The sequence below is a fragment of the Myotis brandtii genome, unplaced genomic scaffold, assembly GCF_000412655.1.
Source record: "Myotis brandtii unplaced genomic scaffold, ASM41265v1 scaffold929, whole genome shotgun sequence".
NCBI lineage: Eukaryota > Metazoa > Chordata > Mammalia > Chiroptera > Vespertilionidae > Myotis > Myotis brandtii.
The window spans coordinates 1,519,671-1,546,217 of record NW_005371832.1 but is presented as its reverse complement, the minus strand read 5'-3'; the positions used below and the strand labels follow the sequence as shown (position 1 = coordinate 1,546,217).

General features: G+C 49.7%; 2 protein-coding genes across 3 annotated transcripts in view; both read right to left on the bottom strand.

Moving 5' to 3' along the window:
• The window catches only part of LOC102258811 (trem-like transcript 4 protein), an 81,085-nt gene that overhangs the window by 34,203 nt on the left and 20,335 nt on the right, over positions 1-26,547 (bottom strand). The window lies entirely within an intron of this gene.
• TREML2 (triggering receptor expressed on myeloid cells-like 2) lies at positions 1,634-12,090 on the bottom strand. The gene is made up of 5 exons (XM_014533015.1): positions 11,891-12,090; positions 8,451-8,771; positions 4,301-4,709; positions 3,120-3,226; positions 1,634-2,895 (listed from the first exon to the last, which is right to left on the bottom strand). Exons 1-5 carry the CDS (start codon positions 11,946-11,948, stop codon positions 2,711-2,713), a joined length of 1,080 nt encoding a protein of 359 aa, XP_014388501.1. The 5' UTR covers positions 11,949-12,090; the 3' UTR covers positions 1,634-2,710.

Here is a 26,547-nt window from a genome sequence, read left to right as displayed (position 1 = left end):
GGGGGGAAGGGCACAGTGCTGGGACCAGGCTGGGACCAGGCAAGGGCGGGAGCAGCCCTCGGCCACCAGGAAGCTCTGGCCACCCTCTGAGGACAGGCTGCCCCTCGGGACCTTAGTCCCTGCTTCCCATTCAAGGGCATGGGCTGCCCTGGGCGGGGTCACCTGGGGAGGGCCTTCCACCCTCCCTGTTCCCAGCACTGGGGGAATCCATCAGCCCTGCAGGAGGGGGGGGAGGCCGGCTGAATGCCCACTGACTGCCTGACCCAGAGCGAAGCCAGGGTGTGCAGCATTTGCAAAAGCTGGGAACCTTGGGCTTGCCTGCCGGCTCCTCAGTTCAAACATCCGAATGTGCCAGGGGTGCCGGGGCTTCCTTGTCCATCCTTCCCCTGGCCACCACAGGTCACCCTCACAGGGTACCCTGTCTCAGCCCCTGGCTCAGGAAGCTCAGTTCTCACCGCCTGAGGCAGCCACAGCTTTGGGCTGCCTGACACCCGGCCCTGCCTGCACCCCTGCCCTGAGTCGGCTGGGACCTGGTCCCCTGGAGCTCGGGGACAAGGGTGGGAGAGGGAAATGGAAGTGAGATGCTGGGACGTGGGGGAGGATGGCCCAGAGGCCTGGAGCTCCAATGAGGCCACCAGGCCCCTGGCAGCTGGGAACCCAGGGCCGGGTTGAACCTCCTCTAGGTGCTGGGTCCTTCCTTGCCACGGGGTGGTGTGGGAGCAGGCTCTACGGATGGGCAGCATGCGCAAGTCTGCCTGGCCCAGGAGCCCTGATCCTGGGCAAGCAGGGACGGTGGCCACCCTGCCTGACACTAGGGCACATCCTGGCCTCTGCCTGGATCCTGCACCCGCCACCTGGGGACCATGTCCCACTCCGCCCTCCCTTTCCCCTTACAATCCAGGACAAAACAGAGAAATGGGGTCCAGCAGTCTTTGAAAACATAGAATATGACACACAGTATTATAACTTGAAAAGAACTTGAGGACCAGCAACCACAATGCACGTGCTCAGTTGCATAAAGTTCACATTCTTTCCTTTTATTCTGAAAAGTCTCGAGGTAGGAATGAGTGTCCCCTTCCCAGGAGAGAAAAACTGAGGCCCGGGAGGGTTAGTGAGTTGCACAGGGTCACACGGGACAGGTGGCAGCCCTGGTCCCTGGTCCCGGTCCTGAGCCCTGTGCAGCGCTCTCCACGGGACAGCCTGCCCTCCAAGGAGACAGGGCAGTCCTACTGCTGTCAGGCTCCATGGAGGGGAGCTCCTGGGGACCCACTTTCCCCAGGGGAGTTCAACTCCCTCCAAGTTTTATAGCAGGTGGTAGCCACACCTTCCTGGTGGGGGGGACAGATGTCAGTGTGTGTGTGTGTGTGTGTGTGTGTGTGTGTGTGTGTGTGTGTGTGTGTATGTGCACCAGGCCAGCCAGTTCAAGTTGTCTCCCCTCTGTCGCCCTCTCCTGGACACAGGGAAGAGGTGCCTCCTCCCGATGGTCCCATAGGATTGCCCCAGTCCCCCTTCTCTCCCCATATCCATCTTGGAGTGGCCCCACTGAGGCCCTGGCTGTGTCGGTCTCCTGACCATGACCTTTGCTCTCCTGCCTGGGAGGTCCTGTTCCAGGGCCGAGTAGAGAGCTGCATCTAGACCCACGTGTTCTCCAGTCCGTCCAGGCTGCAGACCCCTCTTCAGGGGAGAAATGCAGCCCTGATTCTCCAGCCTTCCCTGCAGGAGGGGCCAGGTCAGAGCCAGGAGCCTGTGAGGCAGGGGCACTTGCCGGCTGCCACCTGCCAGCCAGCCCCTCCTGGGACATGGCAGGCCACTGGGCCAGGCTCATGGGGTGCATCTGCCCCCATTGGCCCTGCCCACCCCCACCAGGCAGTCCTGGGCTGTGGGAGCCCTGATCTCTCTCCCTGTGTCACAGTGGCTCCTCTCTCCCCAGGGGAGGACACCCTGGGAGGGAGGGTGTTGGGGGTGGCAATCCCCCCTCACTGAGCTGTGGCCCCCCTTCAGGGGACTCTGAAGGGCCTTCAGTTCCCTCCAAGAGCTCAGACCTGGAGCCCAGGAGGGATTGGGGAGACATCCTGAGTTCAGCCTCTGCACCCCAGTCTGGGGTCAGGCTGGTCCTGCAAACTGAGGCGCTCAGCTGCCCATCACACCTGTCCCAGGAGGGACTGGCCAGCAGGTGGCAGCAGTGAGAGGGTGGGCTCTGCTGGCTCCCAGGACTTGAGGGACCAGCAGCCTGGCCAGGGCACATGGGAGGTTGGTCGGAGGGTACATGGCCGCAGGGCGGGCTGGACAGCTCTGGGGCCCCTGCTGCGGATGCCTCTGGGACCCCCAGCTGTTAGTCACCTTCTCCTCCTCCTCCAGGGGGGCCGCTGGTTCCCGCCTGCCTCTGGGACTTTCTTCCCCAAGTTCATGGGGAGGGGAGCGGAGGGCAGCTGAGGACACAGGGTTCCGGTGGGGAGAGGGCTGCTGTCCATCTCGCACCGCTCCCCTCTGCTGGACGGCAGGGGGTCTGGAGGCCGTGGGAACTGAGGCTCTGTCTGTAAACAGCACCAGGCAGCTGGGGCCGGGCTCTGAGCAGATTCTGTCAGGGGCTTCCTGGCTCCTGCAAGGTACCCTCTTGGGGGCCCCTCCCCCGGCTCCTGGCAGCCAGGGACTGGGCGGGTGAGGAGCAGCCTCGGGTTAGGGAGGCCTGAGCCCATCCGTGCACAAGTCCTCACCCCCCAACCTGGCTCCAATCCAGACAGGTCCCCATCTTCACTTCTGTGACTTCCTGGGGTCCCTCGGGGAAAAGCTCCCCCACTCCGTAAGTGGTCTTAAACCACGCAGGCTTCCACGGGGGCTCCGGCCTTCCAGGGGGGGCCCTCCAGGGCCTGGCAGGGCTCCTGCAGATGCTGTAGCCTGTGAGGACCGAGAGGGATGAGGGGCGGGCTCCTGGGCTGGACCCCCCCTCTCCTGGCCCTGCCCCCACTGCCGCCAGGTCAGCCAGAGGGGATGCTGCACTGTCCCTGCCTGCCCACTCCCCTCCCTCACCTGGTGCCCTGCAGCCCCCCTGGGACACAGGTGAGGACACACTGCCTGGGGACCCACTGCCCTGGGAGGCCGGGAGGAGGGGCTTTACTCACTGCCCACGTGTCTCTTCTTCCAGAAGCCATAGACCGCGATCATCATCACAGGCACCGAGAGCAAGGACAGCACCCCCGCCAGCACAGTGGGGTTAGCATCCCGGGGCCTGAGGGGATGGGAGGGAGCGGGACGTGAGCCCCAGGTCCCCCACCCTCTCCCTCAGCCCCCCCAGCCACATCTTTACACACACAACACACACATGCACACGCACATATGCGTGCGCGCGCGCACACACACACACACATGCACACACACACACATGCACACACACACACATGAGAGGAGTCAGGAGAGGGGAACCCTGACAGCCCGCGGGAAGTGGTGGCCTCTCTTCCTTGGGGACCCAGCTGCGGGAGAAGGCAGTGAGGCACTGGGGGGCAGGGGAGGACGTCCCAGGTGGGGGGAGCATCTCTCCACTTTAGCACTCCCCCTCCACTTCCCCCCAAATCTGCTCATGGTGAGGACAGGACTCTCAGAGACCACACTAGTGACAGAAGAGACCAGGGCTCTTACTCTCCTCATGGTGACAGAGGTGCTGGTCGCACCCCGTCCTCTGCATCAGAGGCGGGAGGTGCCCGGCCTGTGTTCCTGGCCATGTCACTTCCACGTACACCCGCCCACAGCACCTCCATTTACTTTATTTTTTTTAGCTGGGGGAACTTCTCTTGCCACTGGCACCCTCCATGCTACACATGGCCGGCAGCCCTCTACCGATGACCAACAGGAGCGGGAATATAAACACGCCAGCTCCCTGGCACCTCAGGTGGCTGCTGGACCCTGGCGCCCAGAGTCCCTGGTGGGACCGAGCTCCTCTGCCCACAGAGGCCACTCTGGCCGTGCTCTCCCCACGTCCTGGTCTCAGAGTCCGCTTCCGGGGAACCCAGATGAAAGCATCCCCATTTCCCACTCCCCGAGCCACCTCCTTGCCCTGTCCCCACCCTCTGCATCCACAGAGCCTCGTGCTGACCCCTCCCCTGCCCTCATTCCCACGGCCCTGCTCTCTGTCCTGTGTGTCACTTCTCCATATCAGCTCCCAGGCTCCCACCTCCCATCCAACAAGCCAGCCCCAACTTCAGCAAGGAGTGGAGGCCGGCTGTGACCTGTGCACCGTGAGGTGTTCAGGCACCAAGAACTGTTGCCATGCCTGGTAGCATGTCACTCAGCCCCTGGCCCAGGGTACCTGATGGGCGATAATTTGTTGAGGAGCGATCTGCTGGTGCGGCACATTCTCATGGTGGGCGATGTGGTGCGCAGTGGCCCGGCCTCGGTGGAGACGGATGCGGGGGTCGCCGAGGCGGCTCTGGCGTTGCTGGGAGATGCGGTCACTGTCTGGGCCTTGTTCCTCGTGGGCCCCGGGGTGGAGGGGCTGGTGAAGCTGTAGCCTGTCACGGAGCTCAGCCTGATGGTCCCCGAGGCAGGGGAGGGCATGAGTCTGGCCAAGGTGAGGACTCCGGGCGTGAGCATCGTCACGCTGGTGGTGAAGGGGGCCCCTGGGCCTGAGGTCGGGGCGTGGCCCGTTGTGACGACAACTCCACTCTTGAGGATGTGGGCCAGCTGGGTGAGAGGAGTGCTTCTCTCAGCTGTGGGGACTGAAGACCAGACAGGGAGGAACGTTACACGAGTTAGGGGCCAGGTGCTGGGAGCAGGTCCCAGCAGCCCACTCGGCTGCCTGGATGCCGGGGTGAGGCCTGTCCTGTCTCCCCTCCTGACCTGGGGCCTAGGGTCTGCTCAGCTGAGTGACCAGGTGTGTTTCCTCGGAGGGTGATGTGAGGAGGAAGTAGGCCCAGTAGAGAAGGAAGAGACTTTCAGTTTCTTCAGCTTCCCCGCCAGGCCTCTGGGGCCCAGAGGACTTGCCTCTCCCCACGCCCCTCTGCATGTCACTTCTAGACCCTCCTCATTTCTGCGGGTCAAAGAGATTCTTTTGCTATGACATTGGACAGGGTCTGTCCAGCTTCTCCATCATGGGTGGCTGGGATCCAGAGGCGAGGACAGGAAGCATCGGAGGCCTAGATTCCAAAGGATGATGCAAGCGGCGGGTCAGACACCTTCCTTGGGGGCTTTCTAGGGACACCAGTCACGCTACCCTCATCCATTAACCCAGCCCCTTACGATCCCATTTTCTAGAGGAAGGTTGGCAGGAAGGTTGGCATTTGGATGGTGGGGAGAAGAGACTTGTAATGCTGGAGTGCAATTCTAGGGGGCAGTGTTGGGTCTTCCTCTGTAGGGAGCAAGAAACATGGAGAGAGATGGCAGGGGACAGAGAGGGTTGCTGCATCCCACAATTGTGCCTGACAAGGTTCCTGAGGGCCAGGTGGTCAGCACAGAAGATGCCTTTTTTTCTGGGCAAGGGATCCCAGAGCAGGTGGCATTGGTGAGGGTGGGCATAGAGGAAGGGCTGACCTGGAGCCAGCTTTCCCACATCATCCTGCTCAGCAGTGGGCAGACCCTCAAAGGACCTTGCAAAGAACTCACATGTGGGTGCCCTGGGAGAGCCAGCATGTGGACACTCACTTTATAGAGGCTCTCAACGGTTGGGCAGAAAAGGAGTGGCATCCAACACTCTAACAGGGTCAGTGAAGTCACAGCCTTCGTTCCTGCCCCAAGGATTTGGCAGGGGGAAGACCAGGAAAAGGTGACTAAGAGGAACCCCCCTTCCCCACCTACAGAGAGGAAGGAGAAAGAGATAGGCAGCAAGCTACTCCCCTTCCCTCATTTCAGGCGCTCTGGCCCATGAAACCTGTCTTCACCGGGGAGTAGAAGAGCACATATATTGTTAGAAGATTCTAGTTTTAACTGGGCTGAGGATTTTTTATTTGCTAATGACTGAAAAGAAATGCATAGCTGGAATCTCCTGAAATTGTCATTAAGAGATGCAAGTTGAGATTTGACATAGTACAATGGTGGGGGAGGGAGGGATATGCTGAGAAAAATAAAACTCTTTCGTGTTTGTATCTCTATAAACTGAGACTTCAGTAAACTGGTTTCAGCTACTTCCCTGGGTCTAAGTCAGAACTAGAGAGAGGAGGAGTGAGATGGGGATCCACATCTGAGAGACAGTAGGGTCCCCAGTTCAGACCCAACAGAAGATGGGGATGCAGGTGGGTCAGGGAACAGCGAAGGGTCGGTAATGAATTCCATCATCGTTGGCTACTTTTTCAGACTCTTTCACTGGCCCCTCACCCTCTCCTATGTACAAACGTGGGAGGACCTTGGGACTAGGTCATTGGCCCTCCTCTCTTGGTTTTCTACACTCAAGGGAGAGCTTTTATATCTCCTTGAGTTTCTAAGAACTTTATTGAGATACTAGAGGCTGGATGCACAAAATCCTTGCACCCTCTTGCAATCCAGGACCTCTCAGTGGATGTCCGACGGCCAGTTGCGGGATCGGGCCTAAACCAGGAGTCAGACATCACTCTCGCAATCCGGGACCACTGGCTCCTAACTGCTAGCCTGCCTGCCTGCCTGATCCCCCCTTACCCCTCTGCCTGCCTGCCTGCCTGATCGCCCCTAACCACCTCTGCCTTGGCCCCTGCTGCTGCAGCTTTGTCCAGAATCATGTCCAGAAGGTCATTTGGCTGTCCAGTCTAATTAGCATATTATGTTTTTATTATTATAGATTATTATAGATAATTTACATCTCATGTAACACATCCATTTATGGTGTCAATTTCAACGATTTTTAGTATGCTCACAGTCATGCATGTGGTTATATTTTTAGTATAACCACAGTCAATTTTAGAAGTTTCATCATCTCAAAAAGAAACCCCCCACCCTGTAGCCGTTATCCCTCAGCCCTAAGCATCCACCAACCTACTTCCTGTCTCTATAGATTTCTCTAATCCCCTTGACTTTAAACTGTCTTTACAGAGACACTTCCCAGCCTCTCACCTGAGCTTCAGGCAGATACATCAACTGCCTGCTTCATTTCTCCATGTGAGGTCCTGGGAGGTATCTTAATGGTAAAGTGACACAATAGAGCTCTTCACTTTTCTCCTCCAAACTAGCTCCCCTACCCAGTGCGTAGTCCCACCATCCACCTTGCTGATGAAATGGAACACCTTGGAGTCATCCTTGATTTTTCACTTTTGCTCACCTCCCACATGAGCAAATCCTGTCTTGCCTCAAAAAACGTACAGGGTGGGCAGGAGTCTGACCATCGTCGATTTGAGCCCCTCCTCTTTTGTCCATCTCCAGGGACCACATCCTACTCCAAGACACTGTCATTTCCAGCCAGGACACCCACATGCTCTTACCCTTCCGCAGTCCATCCTCCACACAGCAGCCAGTATTGTCTTAAAGACACACACAACACACGCCACTAAGCTCTCCAGTAGCTATCATACTTAGAATAAAAAACTCCTTCATCATGGACTTCAGGGCTTCGGTTTGATTCTCCAACCTCATCTCCTATCGTTCTGCCCCACACCAATATGGACCTGGGCCCTCACTCCTTCTCACCCCGGGACCTTTGCATATGCATTCTCTCCCCCCACCCCCCCACTCCCCCGCCGCCAGGAATGACCGTTGGAGCACCCCCATTTCAACAGAGTTAGAAATCTCTCATCATTTAGGGCTCTTCTTGATGTCATCTGCTCAAGGAGGTCAAGGCTGGGACTTCAGCAGCTCCCCTCACCACTGAGTTACTTTCCGGTTTATCACATTCTTTTATTTTCTTAAGAACATTTATTGTTATCTGCAATTATTGTCTGATGATATACTATTGCCTGTCATCTCCCACAGGACAGAATTTTTTTAAATATTTTTTTATTGATTTCAGAGAGGAAGGGAGAGGAAGAGAGAGGTAGAATCATCAATGATGAGAGAATCATTGATCGCCTGCCTCCTGCATGCTCCCTATTGGAGACTGAGTCCGAAACCTGGGCATGTGCCCTGACTGGGAATCGCACAGTGATCTAGTTCATAGGTCAATGCTCAACCATTGAGCGATGTCTGCTGAGTGAATTGTGTCTGTTTTTGCTCACCATTGGATACTCAGAGCCTAGAATAGTGGCCAGCATATAATTAGGACTCAATGAATATATACTAAACTGAAGAAAACAAAGCACAGAGAGTCCTGAGTTCGAATCTCTGCCACTAGCTGGCTCTGTTGTCTTAGATAAGGTCAGCGCCACAATGGAGCTTTTAGATTTCATTTTCTTTGTCTATAAAATGGTGACAATAATGTTCATGAAGATGTGTGAAGAAATGTGAGAGGCCTACTGTGCAGCGTGCCCACTGATGGACTATTACTCTTGGTACATCCAATGTTAGTGCAGGGCAGAGCAAGGGGGACACCCCCACCCTCCCGGTGCCCCAGAAGGCCTGCTCACCTGGAGACACTTCCAGCTGGAAGCCCATCAGAGGGTAGAGGATCCCGGAGCTGTTGCGCATGCACCAGTACCGGCCCGAGTCCTGGCGCCTGAGGGCCACCATGGTGATGTTGACCACCTTGGCCTGGGCATCGTCCTGTAGCAGGTAGCGCGGCCCTGGCGCCCAGACCCGGGTAAACCCAGGCTCACACTTCTTCCTCCTGATTTTGCACCAAACCTTGCCCTCCACGTGTTTTTTGCGGTTCTTGTAGGAGCACTGCACAGACAGAGTCTCCCCTTCAAAATGCTGCACTTTGGAGTACACGCTCTCGGCGGGGACACCTGAGGAGACATGGTGTGTTGAGCAAGGCCCAGCAAGAGAGGGGGGGTGGCATCGTGAAACTTGGAGGGAGAGGAGATGGGTATTGCCCTGCCAATGTGGGACTCATGGTCCCAGGGAGAAGCAGCCCTTCTCTAAGGGAGCTTCCCAGTCTGAAGAGGCAGAGGTAGGCCCTGCCTTCAGGGAGCCCCCAACAGATGCAGCCCCTTCTTCGTGGTATTTTCCAGTCTGAGGGAAACATGACAAGCCCCATGTTCAGAGTCTTGTGGGAAAGACCCAGGACGTGTCCTCAATAAGACAGACACATAGATGCAAGCGAAAGTCATCAGCTTATGACATTCCAGAGCACAATAACTTGAGTAGAAAGAAGATCCAACCTTAAGTTTTGAAAACATTAAGAGTAGTTATTTATTTTATAAACTAGAGGTCAGGTGCACAAATTCGTGCACATTGAAAGGAAATTGATTAGAAGAAATATTTTAATATCGCTATCCGCCCTTTCTCTATACTAGAAGTGTCAACCAAAGTCATGATTGACAATGACAGATAGAAACACACGCATGCAATTGGCACCAACAAGAGTTTTATATATATAGATAAACTTGCTTAATTAGACCTGCTTTCTGATTTAGCTAAACTTTTTCCAGCCCAGTGAAGCCCCCCCAACTTCTCTTTCAAGTAACTATCAGCAACACAGCAGTAAATATCAACACAAAGCAGATTATTATTGTAGGTCATGCAGGGAGAACAAAGGGTAAAATATTTAACTGCAGCAGTGTTTGACTATATTCTGCACAGTGAGAAAACCTTCATTTTCAAGTTCCACCATTTCTTACTTCTTTTCAGTCAGGTCAAGTTTCTAAACTTTCTAAATCTCCATTTTCTGGCTAATGAAAAGATAATAGGATTCTACTGAGTCTCCTATCTACCTACTCCAGGACTTCCATGAGGATCAAATGAGATGAGGGATGGGAAAGCGCTTCACAGACATTTGGTTAAAGTGTAAAATGTTTGCACCTGGCTATAAAGCAAGTCATGTTCCTGGGCTGAAGAAACTGCAAGGAGGCTAGTCACTAGGGAGAGGAAGCCGGGCATTGCTACATGATGTCATTACTCGGCACCCACAGCCATTTTTGGGCTGGGCTGTGGGCCGCATTTTGTGCCATATGGTCTCAGCAGCGTTGGCTGTGATTACTGGGCTGTCGCTCTGAGGTGCTGGCGGGGCCTGTGTCCACTTGGGGGAAGCTGAGTGTTGCTTTGTCAGTACCAGGTCCATGGTGCCATTTCTTTGTAAATGGCCAGTGCACGTCACAGCAGCTCCTGCATTGAGCGTCTGGCCCCTGGTGGTCAGTGTGCATCATAGTGACCAGACGGATGGTCAGAGGGACACTTAGCATATTAGCCTTTTACATATATAGATAGGTTCACTATAGACATCTTTTAAATAGCAAGGTGTCTTGGTTCATTCTAGGTGGTGTTTAATTTTAAAATATCCTAGCTACATAAAACCCATAGATTAAATATGCCCCAAAATGCATAGAGCCCTAGCCAGTGTAGCTCAGTTGGTTGAGCATTGTCCATGCAACAAGTGGTCACAGGTTTGATTCCCGGTCAGGGCAGGTACCAGGGTTATGGGCTTGATCCCCAGTAGGGGACATGCAGGAGGCAATTGATCAATGTTTCTCTCTCATTGATGTTTTTTTCTTTCTCTCCCTCTCCCTTCCTCTCTCTCTCTCTCAGGTAAAAATAAATAAATAATGCATAGAAACTCCCACCAGAGTGCAAGCCAGAGAATTCTACAGTTATCCACTGTTCACTTCCAGCATGTCGCACACTGTGCCTAGGGATGAGATATGGTCTGTGCACTTTATGATCCATGGTCGGTGGGGAGAGAATAGCACTAAGTCAGATGTGTCGAGTCAGGAGACAGGGAAGAGAGTGAGCTGGGGTGGGGTCCCTCCACCCCTCTGCCTGCCGTAAGCTCAGCACTTGCCCCTTAACACCCCCAGAGCCTTCTGCAAACAAGCACAAATACACAAGTTACTCCCAGTAGGACAGAACAGAGCACACATTTGGAGTCTAAATAAACATGGTGAAAACTCTGATTCTACCACCCGAGCAGATCAGGTTGGTTATGAGAACTATGCCCTAGGACAGTGCCTTGAATACAGTAGGTGCTCAATGAATGCTTTTCCTTGAGTTGCTCCAGATTTCTCTAGAGCTATGATAACCAAGGGCCTGGCACCCAAGAGGACATCTGCCTCAGTTTCCCACCCAGCTGCCACAGTAGTGAAGGCTTGGAGTAAGGTAACACACACCATCTTTGAGCATCACTTTGTCCCACGCAAATTAACACAGTGACCCAACTCAGGTATGTGGTAGCTGGGAAGTTGGGGGGCCCCAGGATGGCTCAGCAAAAGAGACACTCTTCTGCCCTGGAAGAAGAGGGGCCTCCCTGGGGGAGGTGCCTGGATGGGGTGACCTTGGGAAGGGTCTCCAGGGTACTGGGTTCATTCGTGTCCACCTTCCACCCCTCTCACAGACGGTGAGGAGTGAGTGGGTTTTGCCAACCCCCTCCATGCCCAGAACAGAGCAGGAAGTGGTAACGTGGTTGCCATGGCAACGAGGGAGGCAGGATTGGGTGAGCGCCCACCTTAAGGAACATTGGTGCCTGTGGGTGGGGAAGCCCTCAGGGATGGCTTTCCCTCGGGACAGGGGGCAGTGGCATCAGCATTCTGAGAAAAATTGAGTTCAAAGCACACACGCATGATGCAATGATTCCCGTAACAGCCAACAAGGCTTTCCTGACCGAGGCCGGGGGTGGTGGCTTTCTGAGTGAGGAACTTGAGTGTCCCCAGTGTCCCCGGTCAGAGGCCCCAAGGGAGCCCTGTAGAGCGGGTCTGAGCTCAGGAGACCTGGGGCAGCTTTGCCTGAAGCCAGGTATTAGGATGGAACCTTCTCCTTGGTCTCTAGTAAGGAGCTACTTAGGCTAGCAGCCCAACCTCCCCCTCGCCTCCTCCAACTCCACAGAATATTAGACAAGGTCATTGGGCAAGAAACAGCCAGGTGGGAGGGTCCAGCAAAAGGTGGTTCCCCCACCCTGGCGCCCCCACCTTCTCACCTGAGACGCAGCCCTGGAGCCACAGCAGGAGCAGCAGCAGGAGCAGCGTGGGAGCCATGGCTCCATCCAGCTGCGGACAGTCACAGGCCAGAGGGGCCGACACCTGGGGCCCAAGGTCAGGGCCCCCGGCCGGTGCAGGATGGACCCCTGGGGTCAGCCAGGGGAGAACCTGGGCTTCTCAAAGTGAAGTTGCCCATTTAGGGAAGTGAGGAAGTCACGGGACCGCTGTGACCAGCCGACCGCAGGAGCCCCAGGAGCCCGCAGTGCCTGGGAGGGCGGTGCCCCGGCTGTTTCCGCCCTCTTCCTCGAAACTTCAGGCAGCTGTGGCTGCACCACCCAGTCTGGGCCCCCAGCCCAGGGAGGGCTCACGCTCTCTGGATTCCCTCCTGGAAACTGGTCCAATAGTCGTGCTTCCTATTCTGAGACTAGAGGCTGGTGTGAAGTTCTAGAACCTCAGGTACAGACTTCTCTAGAATGCTCTGGGCTAACACCCAGGGGTAGGGGTCATGTGGCCAGGGCCAGGCATCTTGGACATTGCATTTTTCACAAACACACATTCAAAGGAGGTTCTTCTAAACTGACATTCATTCATTCATTCATCCCTGCTGGATGCATTCATTCCGGATCTCTCTCTCTCTCTCTCTCTCTCTCTCCCCTGGCTGGTCAGATCAGAACTGTCACTCCCGCTTACACTTACAAATAACCTACATGCTCAAATGCAGTCTTATTTTTGTCACAGTTAGAGTGACAGGAAAAAAATTCTAAAACTCAGAGACAAAGCTTTAGTTTCAGGGAGGGGCCTCTGTGCTCTCACACGTGGGGGCACATGCGCGTGCACACACACTCACACATACACACACACACACATTTACACATACACACACTCACACATACACACTCTCACACATACACACATACACTCACACATACATTCACACATACACACACTCACAACCATACACACACTCCCATATACACACTCTCACACACACAACACGAGCACACAAACAAGCTGCCTCTCCTTTTCACTACGTCTCCCTAGCCCTACCCTTCTCTCTACCTGTCCTCCTGCCCTGCCTACTCACCCACCAGCTCTCAGGAGACTCCTGCTCCCTCTTGCAGGCCTCCTAAAGCTACCCTCCCCCACCGCCTCCCCAGAAGCCACACCCCCAGCCCCTTCTCCCCCAGCTCTGGCCCCAGCCAGCACACAGGCAAGACCGCTCCACTTCCTCCGCTCAACCCTATCTCACCGGTACAGCCACCAGCTCCAGCTATAATGACCCAGCATTTGGCCAAGACCCCGCCCTTCACCTAGTCCCCAGGGCTGAGAATCAAAGGCCACACTACGACAGCCAGGCGCTGTGCCATCTGCTCCTTTGGGTGTGAGTCCAGGACGATGCGTGCTCCCCCACTCACCTGTGCCAGCTTCCTTCCCCTTTGAAGGGATCAGAGCAAGAAGCCTCCAGGTTGCATGGCCAGCCACAGTCTGGAACTGAGTTTGAGCCTCCAAGTCCCAAACCAAGGAATTTCTTATCTTTGCTGACCCCAAACTTTCAGTCTCTTAACTTACTCGTGGGTTCATCCCTTCATTTGTCTGTTCTTACAGCCTTACGTGCAATGGTGGTGCCAGGCGTGGGGTAGAGGAAGGAGACCCCGTTGCCACTTCAGACCTCTCAGCTCCCAGAAGACCTGTCATGCTTCCCTCAGCCGCCCTTCCTTTCAACATTCTACCCCAAGCCTCGGATCCCCGGATCCCCACTGGGAAGCCTCCCAACACACACGCTGTCCTCCTTCCTTCCTTCCTTCCTTCCTTCCTTCCTTCCTTCCTTCCTTCCATCCTTCCTTCCTTCCTTCCTTCCTTCCTTCCTTTCTTCCTTCCTCCTATCAGCACAGTGAACACCTCGGGGGTGGGATCTCATTTATCCCTGCTGGGAACCTCGGCCTGCAGTCGGCATTGGTACTAGACCCCTGCCGTGTGCCCCGTGCGCCCGCCCACAGTGAGGCACTGTGAGAAGTGCCAACACAGCGGGGTTGAGGAGGGTATAAGAACCCAGACCCTCTCATTCCTCTGACAGAGCTGGTGTAAACTGGATTATATGTTCTTTGAGGGAAATTCGGAAGAATTTATCAAAATCTCTAAAAATGTGTATACTTCATTCAGGCTTTTGCTACAAAATAAAATTTTTAAATATTTTTTTATTGATTTCAGAGAGGAAGGGAGAGGGAGAGAGAGAGAGAAACAACAAAGAGCGAGAAGCATTGATTGGCTGCCTCCTGTATGCCCCCAACTGGGATCAATCCTGCAACCAGGGCATGTGCCCTGACCTGGACTCCAACCGTGACCTCCTGGTTCATAGTTGATGCTCAACCACTGAGCCACACCAGCTGGTCATACAAAATGATTTAGTACAGCATGATATTTTCCTGTTTCTTTCTACAAGGTTGGGCAAAAGTAGGTTTACAGTTGTGAGTACATAAAACACAGTGTTTATTCTTATATTATTACTAGAGGCCTGATGCACAAAATTCATGCAAGAGTAGGCCTTCCTTCCCTGGCTGCCAGCACCGGCTTCTATCCAGCACCCGGGACCCAGGCTTCCCTCGCAGCCTCGGCTTCGTCCGGAAGGACCCCCGGTCTAATTAGCATATCACACTTTTATTATTATAGATGTATTAATTATTGTATTGTTTTCCATACTAACAGCTATAAACCTACTTTTGCCCCACCCTGTATTTCCATTAAAAAAAAAGTCTCATTTACATAGAGTAAAATTCACTCTTTTCAGTTGGAAGTGCTGGGAGATTGGCATATCTGCAGGGATGTGTAACCACCACCATAATCAAGATATAGAAACATTCTGCACCCCCTAAAGTTTCCTGGGTCCCTTGGTAGTCATCCCCTCACCCCACCCTCAGTTCCTAGCAAACTCTGACCTGTTTTGCTTTTTGTCCCCTCTATAGTTTTCCCTTTTCAGAATGTTATAAAAATGGGTGATACCAGCCCTGCCCAGTTGGTGGGAGTGTCATCCCAGACACTAAAAGTTTGTAGGTTCTGTTCCCAGTCAGGACACATACCTAGTGTGCAGGTTCCATCCCCTTAGGTTGGGGCATGTACAAGAGGCAACCAATGATGTATCTCTCTCACACCGATGTTTCTCTCTCTCTCTCTCTCTCTCTCTCACTCTCTCCTCTCTAAAATTAATAAAAGCACATCTTCAGGTGAGGATTTTAAAAGAAGGAATGCCCTAGCTGGTTTGGCTCAATGGAGAGGGCGTCAGTCTGCGGACTGAAGGGTCCCAGGTTCGATTCTGGCCAAGGGCACATGCTGGGTTGTGGGCTCGATCCCCCAGTAGGGGGCGTGCAGGAGGCAGCCGATCAATGATTCTCTCTCATCATTGATATTTCTATCTCTTTCTCCCTCTCCCTTCCTCTCTAAAATCAATAAAATATATATATTTAAAAAAATTAAATAAAATAAATAAAAGAAGGAATGCTCTGGATGGCAATGCTCATGGTTAGATCATTGCCCTGCATACTGGAGGGTGGGGGATTTGAGTCTCCGTCAAGGGCATGGGCAAAGGCAAGTGCCTGGGTTGCAGGTCCAATCCCCGCCCCCAGCAGGGGTGCGAGTGGGAAGCAACCAGTCAATGTGCCTCTGTCACATCGGTGACTCTCTATCTATCTATATCTATCTATCTATCTATCTATCTATCTATCTATCTATCTATCATCTCTCTCCCCGCACCTTCCTCCCCCCTCCTCTCCCTTTCACTCTCTCTAAAATCAATGGAAAAAATATCCTAACTCCTTGAGTGAGGATTAATTTTTTTTTAAAAAAAGAATGATACCATATGGCTTATTTCACTTAGTATAATGCATTTGAGATGTGCATTGCGTGTTTTAGTAGTTGGTTCCTTATATTATGAAATAGGATCCCATTGTATGGATGTACCACATTTGTTTATCCATACCCCAGTTGAGGGACATTCAGGTTGGTGTCTAGCTTTGCATTATTCCAGGTTAAACCACTATAAATATTTGAACACAGGTCTACATAGATTTACATTTCACTTGGGTAAATAGCTAGAGTGGAATTATTGGGTTGTATGGCAAGATTACGTTCTTATTATTAAAGTTTGAGTGCTCTTTGTATATTCTGATGTATTCTTTAATTGAATATGTTTTTTGCAAATATTTTTCCAAATTTATTGTTTATCTTTTTATTTTTTATTATACTTAGTATACTTCAGCAGCAAAGGCTTTTAATTTTAATGAAGTTCAATATATCATTTTTTGACTCTAATAATAGACAAACATGGTAATTGACCATACCTTTGCTACACCTCCCATTGGCTAATCAGCAAGATATGCAAATTAACCACCAACAAAGATGGCAGTTAATTTGCATATGTAGGCTCAAAGCGGCGGAGCGAAGGCTTGAAGGCGGCTCTGGCCAGAGCGAAGGCCTGGGTCCCGGGTGCCAGAGGAAAACCAGTGCCGGCAGCCAGGGGAAGGGAAGGCCTATTGCACAAATCTTTTCATGCAACAGGCCTCTAGTCCTATATAATAAGAGAGGAATATGCTAATTAGTCATTACGCCCTGAGGCGTAACAACTAAGCGTATCATGACCAGATCATGGATCAGCAGGAGGGTGGGTAGGCGAGGTACAAGCGGACGGCAGAAAGCTATAGGACAGGGCAGGGCAGCAAGCAAGCAGGAGGCGGAGAGCTATAGGAGAGGGCAGGGCAGCAAGCTATGAGGGCAGGGCTGCAGGCAGAGAGCTACAGGAGGGCAGGGCAGTGGGCAGAGAGCTACAGGAGGGCCACAGTGACCTACTAGCACACAGATTCGTGTGCAGGGCTACTAGTATATATATAAAAGCCTAAGAGACCATTACAACCGGAACTACCAGAATGACTGAGTGACCAGTCAACCAGTGGCTATGATGCACACTGACCACCAGGGGGCAGATGCTCAAGGCAGGAGCTGCCCCCTGGTGGTCAGTGCACTCCCACAGCCAACCTCCCATGGCCCCTCCCCCAGCCAGCAGCACCCATTGGCCCCTGGTGCTAAACCATTTGTAGAGACCTGCTTCTGGGTCGGGGTTTCATACATAGCAGAGCAGCTCCCTCACTGTGATCTATTGAAAGTCAGCCTGTGACACAAGGGTTTGTCTTACTCCTGTCCTCTCCCTTCCCCAGGGGAAGGAGGAAGGATGGAGGCGGTTCCTGCCTCTCCTAACCTGGCGACCCTTGCCTCCTCTCCCCACCCCACCAGGGCCTTCGGGCCTGGGCTGGGACAGGGAACTGGGGGTGGGTGGCAGTGGACTCGGCCCCTTTCCCAGGGGGCCAAGGGCTGGCTCCCTCCTTGGGGTGGACGTCCAACCTCCCAAGGTTCCTTCCTCCACCCTGCACGAATTTGTGCACCGAGCCTCTAGTATCTAATAAATCTTTGCTTAACCCAAGGTCATAAATATTTATTTAACAGCCTTACTAAGATGTAATTAGCATAATATAAAATTGATTCATTTAAAGTGTACAATTCCGTCATTTTTAGTATAGTCACTGAGTTGCACAACTATCACCACAATCCAAATTTAGAACATTTTGCCCAGCTGGCGTGGCTCACTGGTTGAGCATTGACCTATGAACCAGGAGGTCATGGTTCAATTCCTGGTCAGGACACATGCCCAGGTTGCAGGCTCAATCCCAGTGCAGCCGATCAATGATTCTATCTCATCGTTGATGTTTCTATCTCTTTCTCCTTCTCCCTTCCTTTCTGAAATAAATAAAACTATATTTTTAAAAAAACAAATTTACAAAATTTTCACTACCAAAATGAAACTCCATATCCAGTAGCAGTCACACCTTATATTAGTTTCCCATTACTGCACACTTAGGGGCTTAAAACAACATACATTCATTTTTTCACAATTTTGAGGCCAGATGTTTGAAATAGTATCACTGGGCCAGCATCAAAGTGTTGTCGGGGCTGTGGTTCCTCTGGAGACTCTAGGGAAGAACCCACCCTTTGCCTCTTCCAGCTCACGGAGGGGGCAGCATTCCTTGGCTTGTGGCTTTGTCACTCCAACCTTCAAGGCAACATCTCCAAACTCTCTCTGCTCCATCTTCAGATCACCATCTCCTCTGTGCGTTCAATCCCCTCAGCCTTTGTCTTATAAGGGTACACGTGATTGCATTCGTGCCCAGGCTCACAAACCAAGATAATCTCCTCATCTCAAAATCCTTAACTTAGTCTCATTTGCAAAGACCCTTTTTTTTAAAAATATGTTTTTATTGATTTTACTACAAAATAAATTTTTTAAATATTTTTTTATTGATTTTAGAGAGGAAGGGAAAGGGAGAGAGAGAGATAGAAACATCAATGATGAGAAAGAATAATTGATTGGCTGCCTCCTGCATGCCCCCTGTGGGGATCCAGCCTGCAACCTGGGCATGTGACCTCCTAGTTCATAGGCCAGTGCTCTACCACTGAGCAACACCAGCCAGGCTACAAAGACCCATTCTTTACTTCACTAGAGTGGAATCTAAAGAACAAAATAAACAAAATAGAAACAGACTCATAGACACAGAGAATAGACTGATAGCGGGAGGGGGAGTTGAAGAGCTTGGGTGGAAAAGGTGAAGGGATTAAGCAGTACAACTTGGTAGTTACAGAATCAGAGAGATATAATTACAGCATAGGGAATATAGTCAATAATATGGTGATAACTATGGTTGGGGCCAGGTAAGGTACTTGAGGCATAGGGGGGACCACTCTGTACAGTGCATGATTTTCTAACCACTTTGCTCCACATCTGAAACTAATATAGAATCATATTGAATGTAAACTGTAAGTGGTCTAGTTGGCTTATCGTGTTGTTAAAGTCTTCTATCTCATTGCTGATCTTCTGTCTAGGTGTTCTATCAGTTATTAAAAGTGAGATATTAACTCTCCAATCAATATTGTTTGTCTATTTCCCCTTTCATTTTTGTTAGTTTTTACTTCATGTATTTTTGGAGCACTGTACACATCTTTGAATCTAAAACGTGTCTCTCGTAAACAGTATAGAGTTGGTTCATGTCCTTTTTTCCATTCTTCCAATCCCTACTTTTTGGAGTGCTCAATACACTTACATTTAATGTAATTACTGATAAATTAGGCTCTATGTCTTCCATTTTGCTATTTCTTTTCTCCCTGTCTTATGTAATTTTTGTTCCTGTGTTCTCCATTACTGTCTTCTCCTGTGTTAAATGGCCACTTATTGTGTCCTATGTTGATGCCTTTATTGTTTTTATCCCATTATTAAAAACAAATATTTTTTATTTTTATATATTTGTTACTCCTCACCCAATGATATTTTCCCATTGATTTTTAGAGACAGTGGAAGGGAGAGGAAGAGACAGAGAGAGAGAGAGAAACATTGATGTGAGAGAGACACATAAACTAGTTGCCTCCTGCCCCAACCAGGGCCAGGGATTGAGGTATGAACCCTTGACCCAAATAGAATCCGGGACCCTTCAGTCCGCAGGTGGAAGCTCTATCCATTGAGCAAAACTGGCTAGGGTATTAAAAACCACTTTTTAGCCCTAGCTGGTTTGACTCATTAGATAGAGCTTTAGCCCATGGACTGCAGGGTCCTAAGTTCGATTCCGACCAAGGGCACGTAGCTCAGTTGGGGCGTGTTGAGGAGGCAACCAATCAATGTGTCTCTCTCACATTGATGTTCTGTCTCTCCCACTCCCTTTCACTCTCTTTAAAAATAAATTGAAAAATATCCTCAAGTGAAGATTAACAAAACAAATAAAAACAAAAACAAAAAATAATTTTTAATGGTTGTCTTGAGGATTTTGTCTATGTTCCACTATAGCTTCATTTCCTCCCCCGCTTATTTTTGCTATTATTGACATGTAAGTTGCATCATTAAACATTATAAGCCCACACAGTTTTATAGTTATTGCTGTATGCAGTTGTCTTTTAATCAAATGGGAGAGGAGTTATGAACAAATAGTATATTTAGAGTGTCTATTATTTCTGCCTGTATGGTTACGTTTCTAGCGTCCCTTATTTCTTCATATGGATTTGAGTTACTGTCCTTTCATTTCAGCCCAGTTGATTCCCTTTAGTATTTCTTAAGGGCAAGTCTGCTGGAACAGAATTCCCTCAGCTCTCTTTTAATTTCACAAATAATTTTTAGCCATATAATCCTTAGCTTAAAGCTCTTCCTGCTGGAATAACAAATTCCCAAGCATAACTGGAATTATTTAACACTCCTTTATTGATAATGGGCAAAACATATAAACCAAAAAAAATCAGTAGAGATATAAAATATTTGAACAAAACCATCAATCAACTTGACTTCATTGACATTTATACAGTTAATAACTGAAAAATACACATTCTTTTCAAGTACATATTTTATAACATACGCTGGACCACACTATACAACTCAATAAATTGAAAAATATTGAAGTTATATAGAGTGTGTTCTATGACCATACTGGAATTAAATTACAAATTAAAAGGGATACAATATCTAAATACTTAAATCACTAGGAATTAATCAACACATTTATTTCCAAATAAAGTCAGGGGTCAAAGAAGAAATCATGGGAGCAACTAGAATGTATTTTGAACTTAAAAACACTATATAAAAATTGTCAGGATCTAGATAAAGCTGTCCTACAGAAACATGAGGTTTAAATGCTTATATTATAAAAACAGAAAGGTATTCTTTTGGGTAGTATGCTAAGTGAAATCAGTCAGAAAGAGAAAGGCAAATACAGTATGCTATCACTTATATATGAAATTTTAAAAAGCCAAACTCAGAGAAGCAGAGAGTGGCGGTTACCAGGGGGTGGAGGGGAATGGGGAGATACTGGTCAAAAGGTACAAACTTTCAGTTATAAGATTAACAAGTTCTGAGGATATAATATACAGCATGCTTACAATAGCTAATATTAGTAATACTGTGTCATAAATGAAAGTTGCTAAGAGCATACATCTTAAATGTTCTCACTACAAAAAAGAAATGGTTGTATGTGGTGGGATGAAGGGCTAGCTAATGTTGTGGTGGTATGGTAATCATATTGCAATGTTAAAGTGTATGAAATCAGCACCTTATACACCTTAAACCTACACCATGTTATATGCTAAGTATATCTCAATAAAGCTGGGGGAAAGAATAAAAAGGCTTAAAATCAGTGCTCTAAGCTTTCACATTAAGACTCTTGAAAAGCAGAACAAATTTTAAATGAAAGTATATAAAAAGGAAGTAAAAAATGAGTGGAAATCAATGAAATAGAATATAAGTAATAGAGAAAACTAACAAGCTAAAGGTCTTTGAAAAAGTAATACTTTTATTAAACTTTAGCTAGACTAAGAAAAAAGAAAGAAACAAAAATGATAAAGGGACATTTCTACAGATCCCTACAGCTATTAAAAGAATGTAATGGTATGAAGTTCTTTATGCCGATTAATTTAACAACTTAAATGAAATGGACCAATTAATTGAAACATACAACTTACCAAAACTAACACAAAAGAAATTTAAAATCTGGATAACCTCATATTTATTTTATACCGTTCTTTTCGTTCTTTCATATGTTCTCGTTTAATATTTATCTCTGTAATCCATTTAGAATTTATTTTAGATTACAGTGTGAAGAGAGGGTAAAATATAATTTTTTCCAAATACTTAAATATGCTCCAATTCCATTTGTTTAATAAACACACTAATGTGGCCTTAGCTGGTTTGGCTCAGTGATAGAGCGTTGGCCTGTGGACCAAAGGGTCCCTGGTTTGATTCCGGTCAAGAGCATATACCTGGGTTGCAGGCTCCTCCCTGGCCTGGGACCTAGTTGGGGCTCATGCAGGAAGCAAACAATTGATGTGCTTCTTTCACATCAATGTTTCTCTCTGTCTTTCTCTCTCTCTTCCACTCTCCCTAAAAATCAATGGAAAAAAATATCCTCAGGTGAGAATTAACAAAACAAAACCAATAAACACACTGATGTGGATGGCTCTTTGTGAGATACAAAATGTGGTATCTACACACTTGGACTGTTTCTGGTAACCTGTTACCTCTATTCACCTCTGAGGCTGCCTTAAGCAGTAGAATTTATAGGGATTCACTAACCTCCAAAAACAAGGGGTGCTGCAGGGGGCCGCACGTAATGGAATATGCTACGGCACTGGGAAGCAGTGGCTGGGTGTGTGCACCCAGCAACGCGTGAAGCAAGCGCAGGAGAAAAGCATGTCACAATTTCTTTTACGAAAATGAAAAATACAATCACAGAAATAATGCTGGAGGTTTTACAAGGTTACATTCAAATTCAAGGTTAAATGTCAAATGCATTAGAGCGTTTGCCTCAGAGCCATAGGCAAGTGGGGAGAGGGACAGGCAATAAAAATAAAGCGAAGAAATGAAGCAAAAGTGGTGCCTCACACGGACAGGTGATGGCCATGTGGCTGAGCTGAAAGGCACGGAACATGGTGTGACCACAACTCCATGCTCTCTGCACGGTAGCCTTCCTCCGGGCTGGTGCTCAGCGGTCTGCCCTGGGACCACCACGTCAGAGGTTCATGGGGGGCACCGATTCTGAGTGGGCAATGCCAGGCCTTACTGGATGTTAAATGTCCAGAATATGACACTGGCCTTTTCTTATTTCATGGATGTGAGTTCCTCTTCTGTTCCCTAAAACATTTATTTTTCACTCACAGTCAATTATTCTGTTTGTTCAACTTGCTCCTCTCTTTTAGGCTATGAATTTCCTCACATGTAGAGCAGCAAGCAGAATGGACGCTCGTTGTTCCATCTTCTTTTTAAATTGAGTTTATTGGGGTGAGATAGGTTAATAAAATTTTAGAGGTTTCAGGTGTACAACTCTATAATACGTCATTTGCATATTGGATTGTGTGTTCATCGCCCCAAGTTAAGTCACCATTGATCCCCCTTCTTCTACCTCCCCCACCCCCCTTTCCCTCTGGTACTCACCTTGCTGTTGTTTGTGTCTATGAGGTTTTTTGTTTTTTGTTTTTGCTTAATTCTTTCACCTTTTCACCCAGCCCTGAAGCTCGCCTCCTCTCTGACAGCTGTCAATCTGTTCTCTGCATCTGTGGGTCTGCTTCTATTTTGTTTGCTAGTTTATTTTGTTCATTAGATTCCACACATGAGTGAAATCATGTGGTGCTTGTCTTTCTCTGACTGGCTTATTTCCTTTAGCCTCATGCTCTCCAGGTCCATCCATGTCCCATCTTCTTTGTCGACAAAAAGTTTTGGGGTAATTGTCTTCTGCTCATGTTTTGAGCTGCTGAGTCATCTGTTCTTGCCATTTTTATTGCATCTGATTTTTCCCCAACTTCTAGGAATTCCTCAGTTTCTGGTCTGCTGGTTACAGCCCTTCTTATTTTCTATTTTAGGGTTTATTTTAAGTCATTTTGATCTCACTTTAAGATGTCCAGGGTGGGAGGAGGCAGGCCGGGACTCATAGGCCATCCTGCTCAGTTTCCCTGACACATTTCAGTTCAAGGGCTTGGATTTGGGCACAAGAGGAAATGCATAGGAACTCGTAGGCAGTGCAGAGGCGAGAAGCGGAAACCATGAGGAATCGAGGTGTGCAGCTGAGATGGGGCGAGAGAGCCCGGGAACCCTTAGAGGAGCGGGGGCAGAGGAGCGGAGCGGGAAGGTGCTGAGCAGGGCTTTGGCCCACAGCGCGGAGGTGTTGAGCAGATGCAGGTAACCTTGCCGTGGGCATCAGTTTGTGGGAAAGTCAGGGCTGGGGGAGCAGATCTCAGGTACTCAGTCCCTGGATGAAGGGTCACCGTGGTGACCTAGGAGCTGCGGTCTCTCCAACAGCCTTGGGCTGCACAAGGCTGCGGGCTCCATGGTTAGGGCATCTCTTGGTCACTGGGCAGGGGGAGGAGAAGGAGGGTGCATCCTGGATCCATGGATGAGGCCAAATGCACCCAAGGGACCTGGGGCCCGGGCTGGGCGGCACAATCAGAACCCTTCATCACTGCTGTCCCCACCGTGTCCTCGTGACCCTGAGGAGGGAGGAAGAGGAGGAAATTAACAAATGGAAGTGAATCCTTTCCCCACCATCTTTCCCTGCCCTTGCACCGACTTCCAGCCACGCCCGTTCGTCCCCTAAACGTTCTCCCCTTCTCTCTGCTTTCTCCTCCTGCCCTCCTTCGCCTTAGGACAGAGAATGAGGCGGAGCCTGCGATGGGGGCTCTGGGAATGCATCTGTCTCCAAGGTCCATTCCTTTTGAATGGGAGCAGTGAGGCCGAAATTGTGAGAAATAATGAATATTTAGATTAGCCGCAGTTATAGATTTTCCCACCACCATGTCCTCTGGTTCCTGGCCATCTTTCCTGAGACAGAAGCTGTCCCAGCTCCTTGCCCCGCACCCCAGTCAAACCCCGCCCACTCACCCTGCGCCCAGCGCCTGTAGCTCAGGAGGACAAACAGGACTGACAGCGCCAGGCCCTTGGCCACGAAGAGTCCACACAGCACAGCCACCAGCACGCTGCAGGCAGCCCAAACAGGGGCCAGGGGGGAACTTGATTTCCTGGTGGGAGGGTAGAGGGAGGATGGGCCTGGGCTGGGAGGTCAGCTGCTCCTACGGCGTCCCTGAGCCAGGTCCTTGTGGCTGGAGTGACTTGTATAAGGACCCCCTGAAAAGGCTGTGCAGGGGCAATGCACCCAGGAGACGGGGACAGGGCTCCAGGGGTGTCTCTGGGCCTGTGAGGAGACCGGTCGGTCATAGGGAACCTGGGAGTCTTGAATGGAGGAAAAGCCTGGCTCCAGGCAGAGATAGGGATCTGAGCTCAGTGGGGTGGGAAGGATAGAACCGGGGGAGTAGGAGGAAACAGGGATGGCCGGCTGGCGTGGCTCAGTGGATGAGCGTCAACCTATGAACCAGGCGGTCAAAGTTCGATTCCTGGTCAGGGCTCATGTCTGGGTTGTGGGCTCGATTCCCAATGGGGGACGTGCAGGAGGCAGCCAATCCATGATTCTCTTTCATGATTGATGTTTCTATCTCTCCCTCTCCATTCCTCTCTCTGAAACCAATAAAAATATATTTAGAAAGAGAGAGAGAGAAAAGGAAGGAAGGAAGGAAGGAAGGAAGGAAGGAAGGAAGGAACTGGGCTGTGAGGCTGGACCATCAGCAGGAGGCTCCTGAGGCCAGAAAAGAAAGGCAGATTTGGGGGGTATGGGGTGTGGGAGAAGGCTCCAGAATCAGAGTGAGGCAGACCAGGTGTGGGAGCCACGCAGAGGGCCCCAGGGAGGACTCTCAGGTTCCAGCAGTTGGGAGCCTGGGTCTGGTTCCTGAGCCGCTGGGGGACAGTTTGGGACCAGCTGGCTCCTGCAACCTCTGGGCCTCATCCGCCCTGTGATGTCTTGGATGGTCCCTAAGATGCTTTGGGAATGCTAAACGCCCCCTCCTCACTCTGTGGCCTGCCCTCTGCACTCGCATTGGAGTTCCTCAGGGACATGGCACTTCACAGTGTCCTCACATGCTGGCTGAGAGGTGTAAACTGACACTGGTGGTTGTTTTAATTGCTATTTCTTTGATCTTTAATAAGTGTGAACGTCACTTGGCTGCCTTTTGGGTTTCCTCTTCTGTAAACTGCCTTTCACATGCTTTACCCATTTCCAGTGGGCTGCCTGTCTTTCTCCTGTTGGTTAGCATAGCTCCTTGTATATTACAGACTGTATTACCATGGTAGTTTTAGGCATTCTCAGTTAATTTGTCCCGGCTTGTCATCTGCTTAAGAGCTTTCCCCATAGTGTTGTTCATTGAATAGAATCCTTCAAGCTTGATGTAATCACTTAAATTCTTTTTTTTCCTTATGATTTGTGCTTTTGAGACTTTGTATAAGAAGTCCTTCCTCATCCCTAGGTCACATCTGCAGTTTCTTTGTTCTATTAATTTAATAATTGTATTTTTTACTTATATATCTTGAATTCATTTAGAGTTCATCTTTGTATTTAGTGTTAGGTAGGGATCCTGGGTTTGGTTTTTTGGTGTTTTTTTTGTTGATTATTTTATTTTTTAATTGGTTTGAGAGAGAGAGAGAGAGAGAGAGAGAGAGAGAGAGAAACATTGATCAGTTGCCTCCATCACATGCCCTGACTGGGGATCAAACCTGGGTATGTGCCCTGATTAGGAATCAAGCTCTAGACCAGTGGTTCTCAACCTGTGGGTAGTGACCCCTTTGGGGGGTCGAATGACCCTTTCACAGGGGTCGCCTAGGACCATCAGAATATAATTATATGTTGTTTTTGTGATTAATCACTATGCTTTAATTATGTTCAATTTGTAACAATGAAAATATATCGTGCATATCAGATATTTACATTACGATTCATAACAGTAGCAAAATTACAGTTATGAAGTAGCAACGAAAATAATTTTATGGTTGGGGGGTCACCACAACATGAGGAACTATATTAAAGGGTCGCCACATTAGGAAGGTTGAAAACCACTACTCTAGACCCTTCGGAAGATAGGATGATGCTCCAGCCACCTGGCCATACCAGCCAGGGCGATTGTTTTAGTTTTTTTTTTTAATTAAATCTTTATTGTTCAGATTATTACATTTGTTCCTCTTCCCCCCCCCCATAACTCCCCTCCTCCCAGTTCCCGC

What these genes read in the sequence shown, in the direction of transcription:
- TREML2 (XM_014533015.1), bottom strand. Translation starts at nt 11,948, where the DNA reads ATGGCTCCCACGCTGCTCCTGCTGCTGCTCCTGCTGTGGCTCCAGGGC. An exon ending in AACAAATTATCGCCCATCAG is followed by an intron (nt 3,227 to 4,300) that starts GTACCCTGGGCC and finishes CCATCCCCTCAG; the next exon opens with GCCCCGGGATGCTAACCCCA. An exon ending in GAAGAAGAGACACGTGGGCA is followed by an intron (nt 2,896 to 3,119) that starts GTGAGTAAAGCC and finishes CGGTCCTCACAG; the next exon opens with GCTACAGCATCTGCAGGAGC.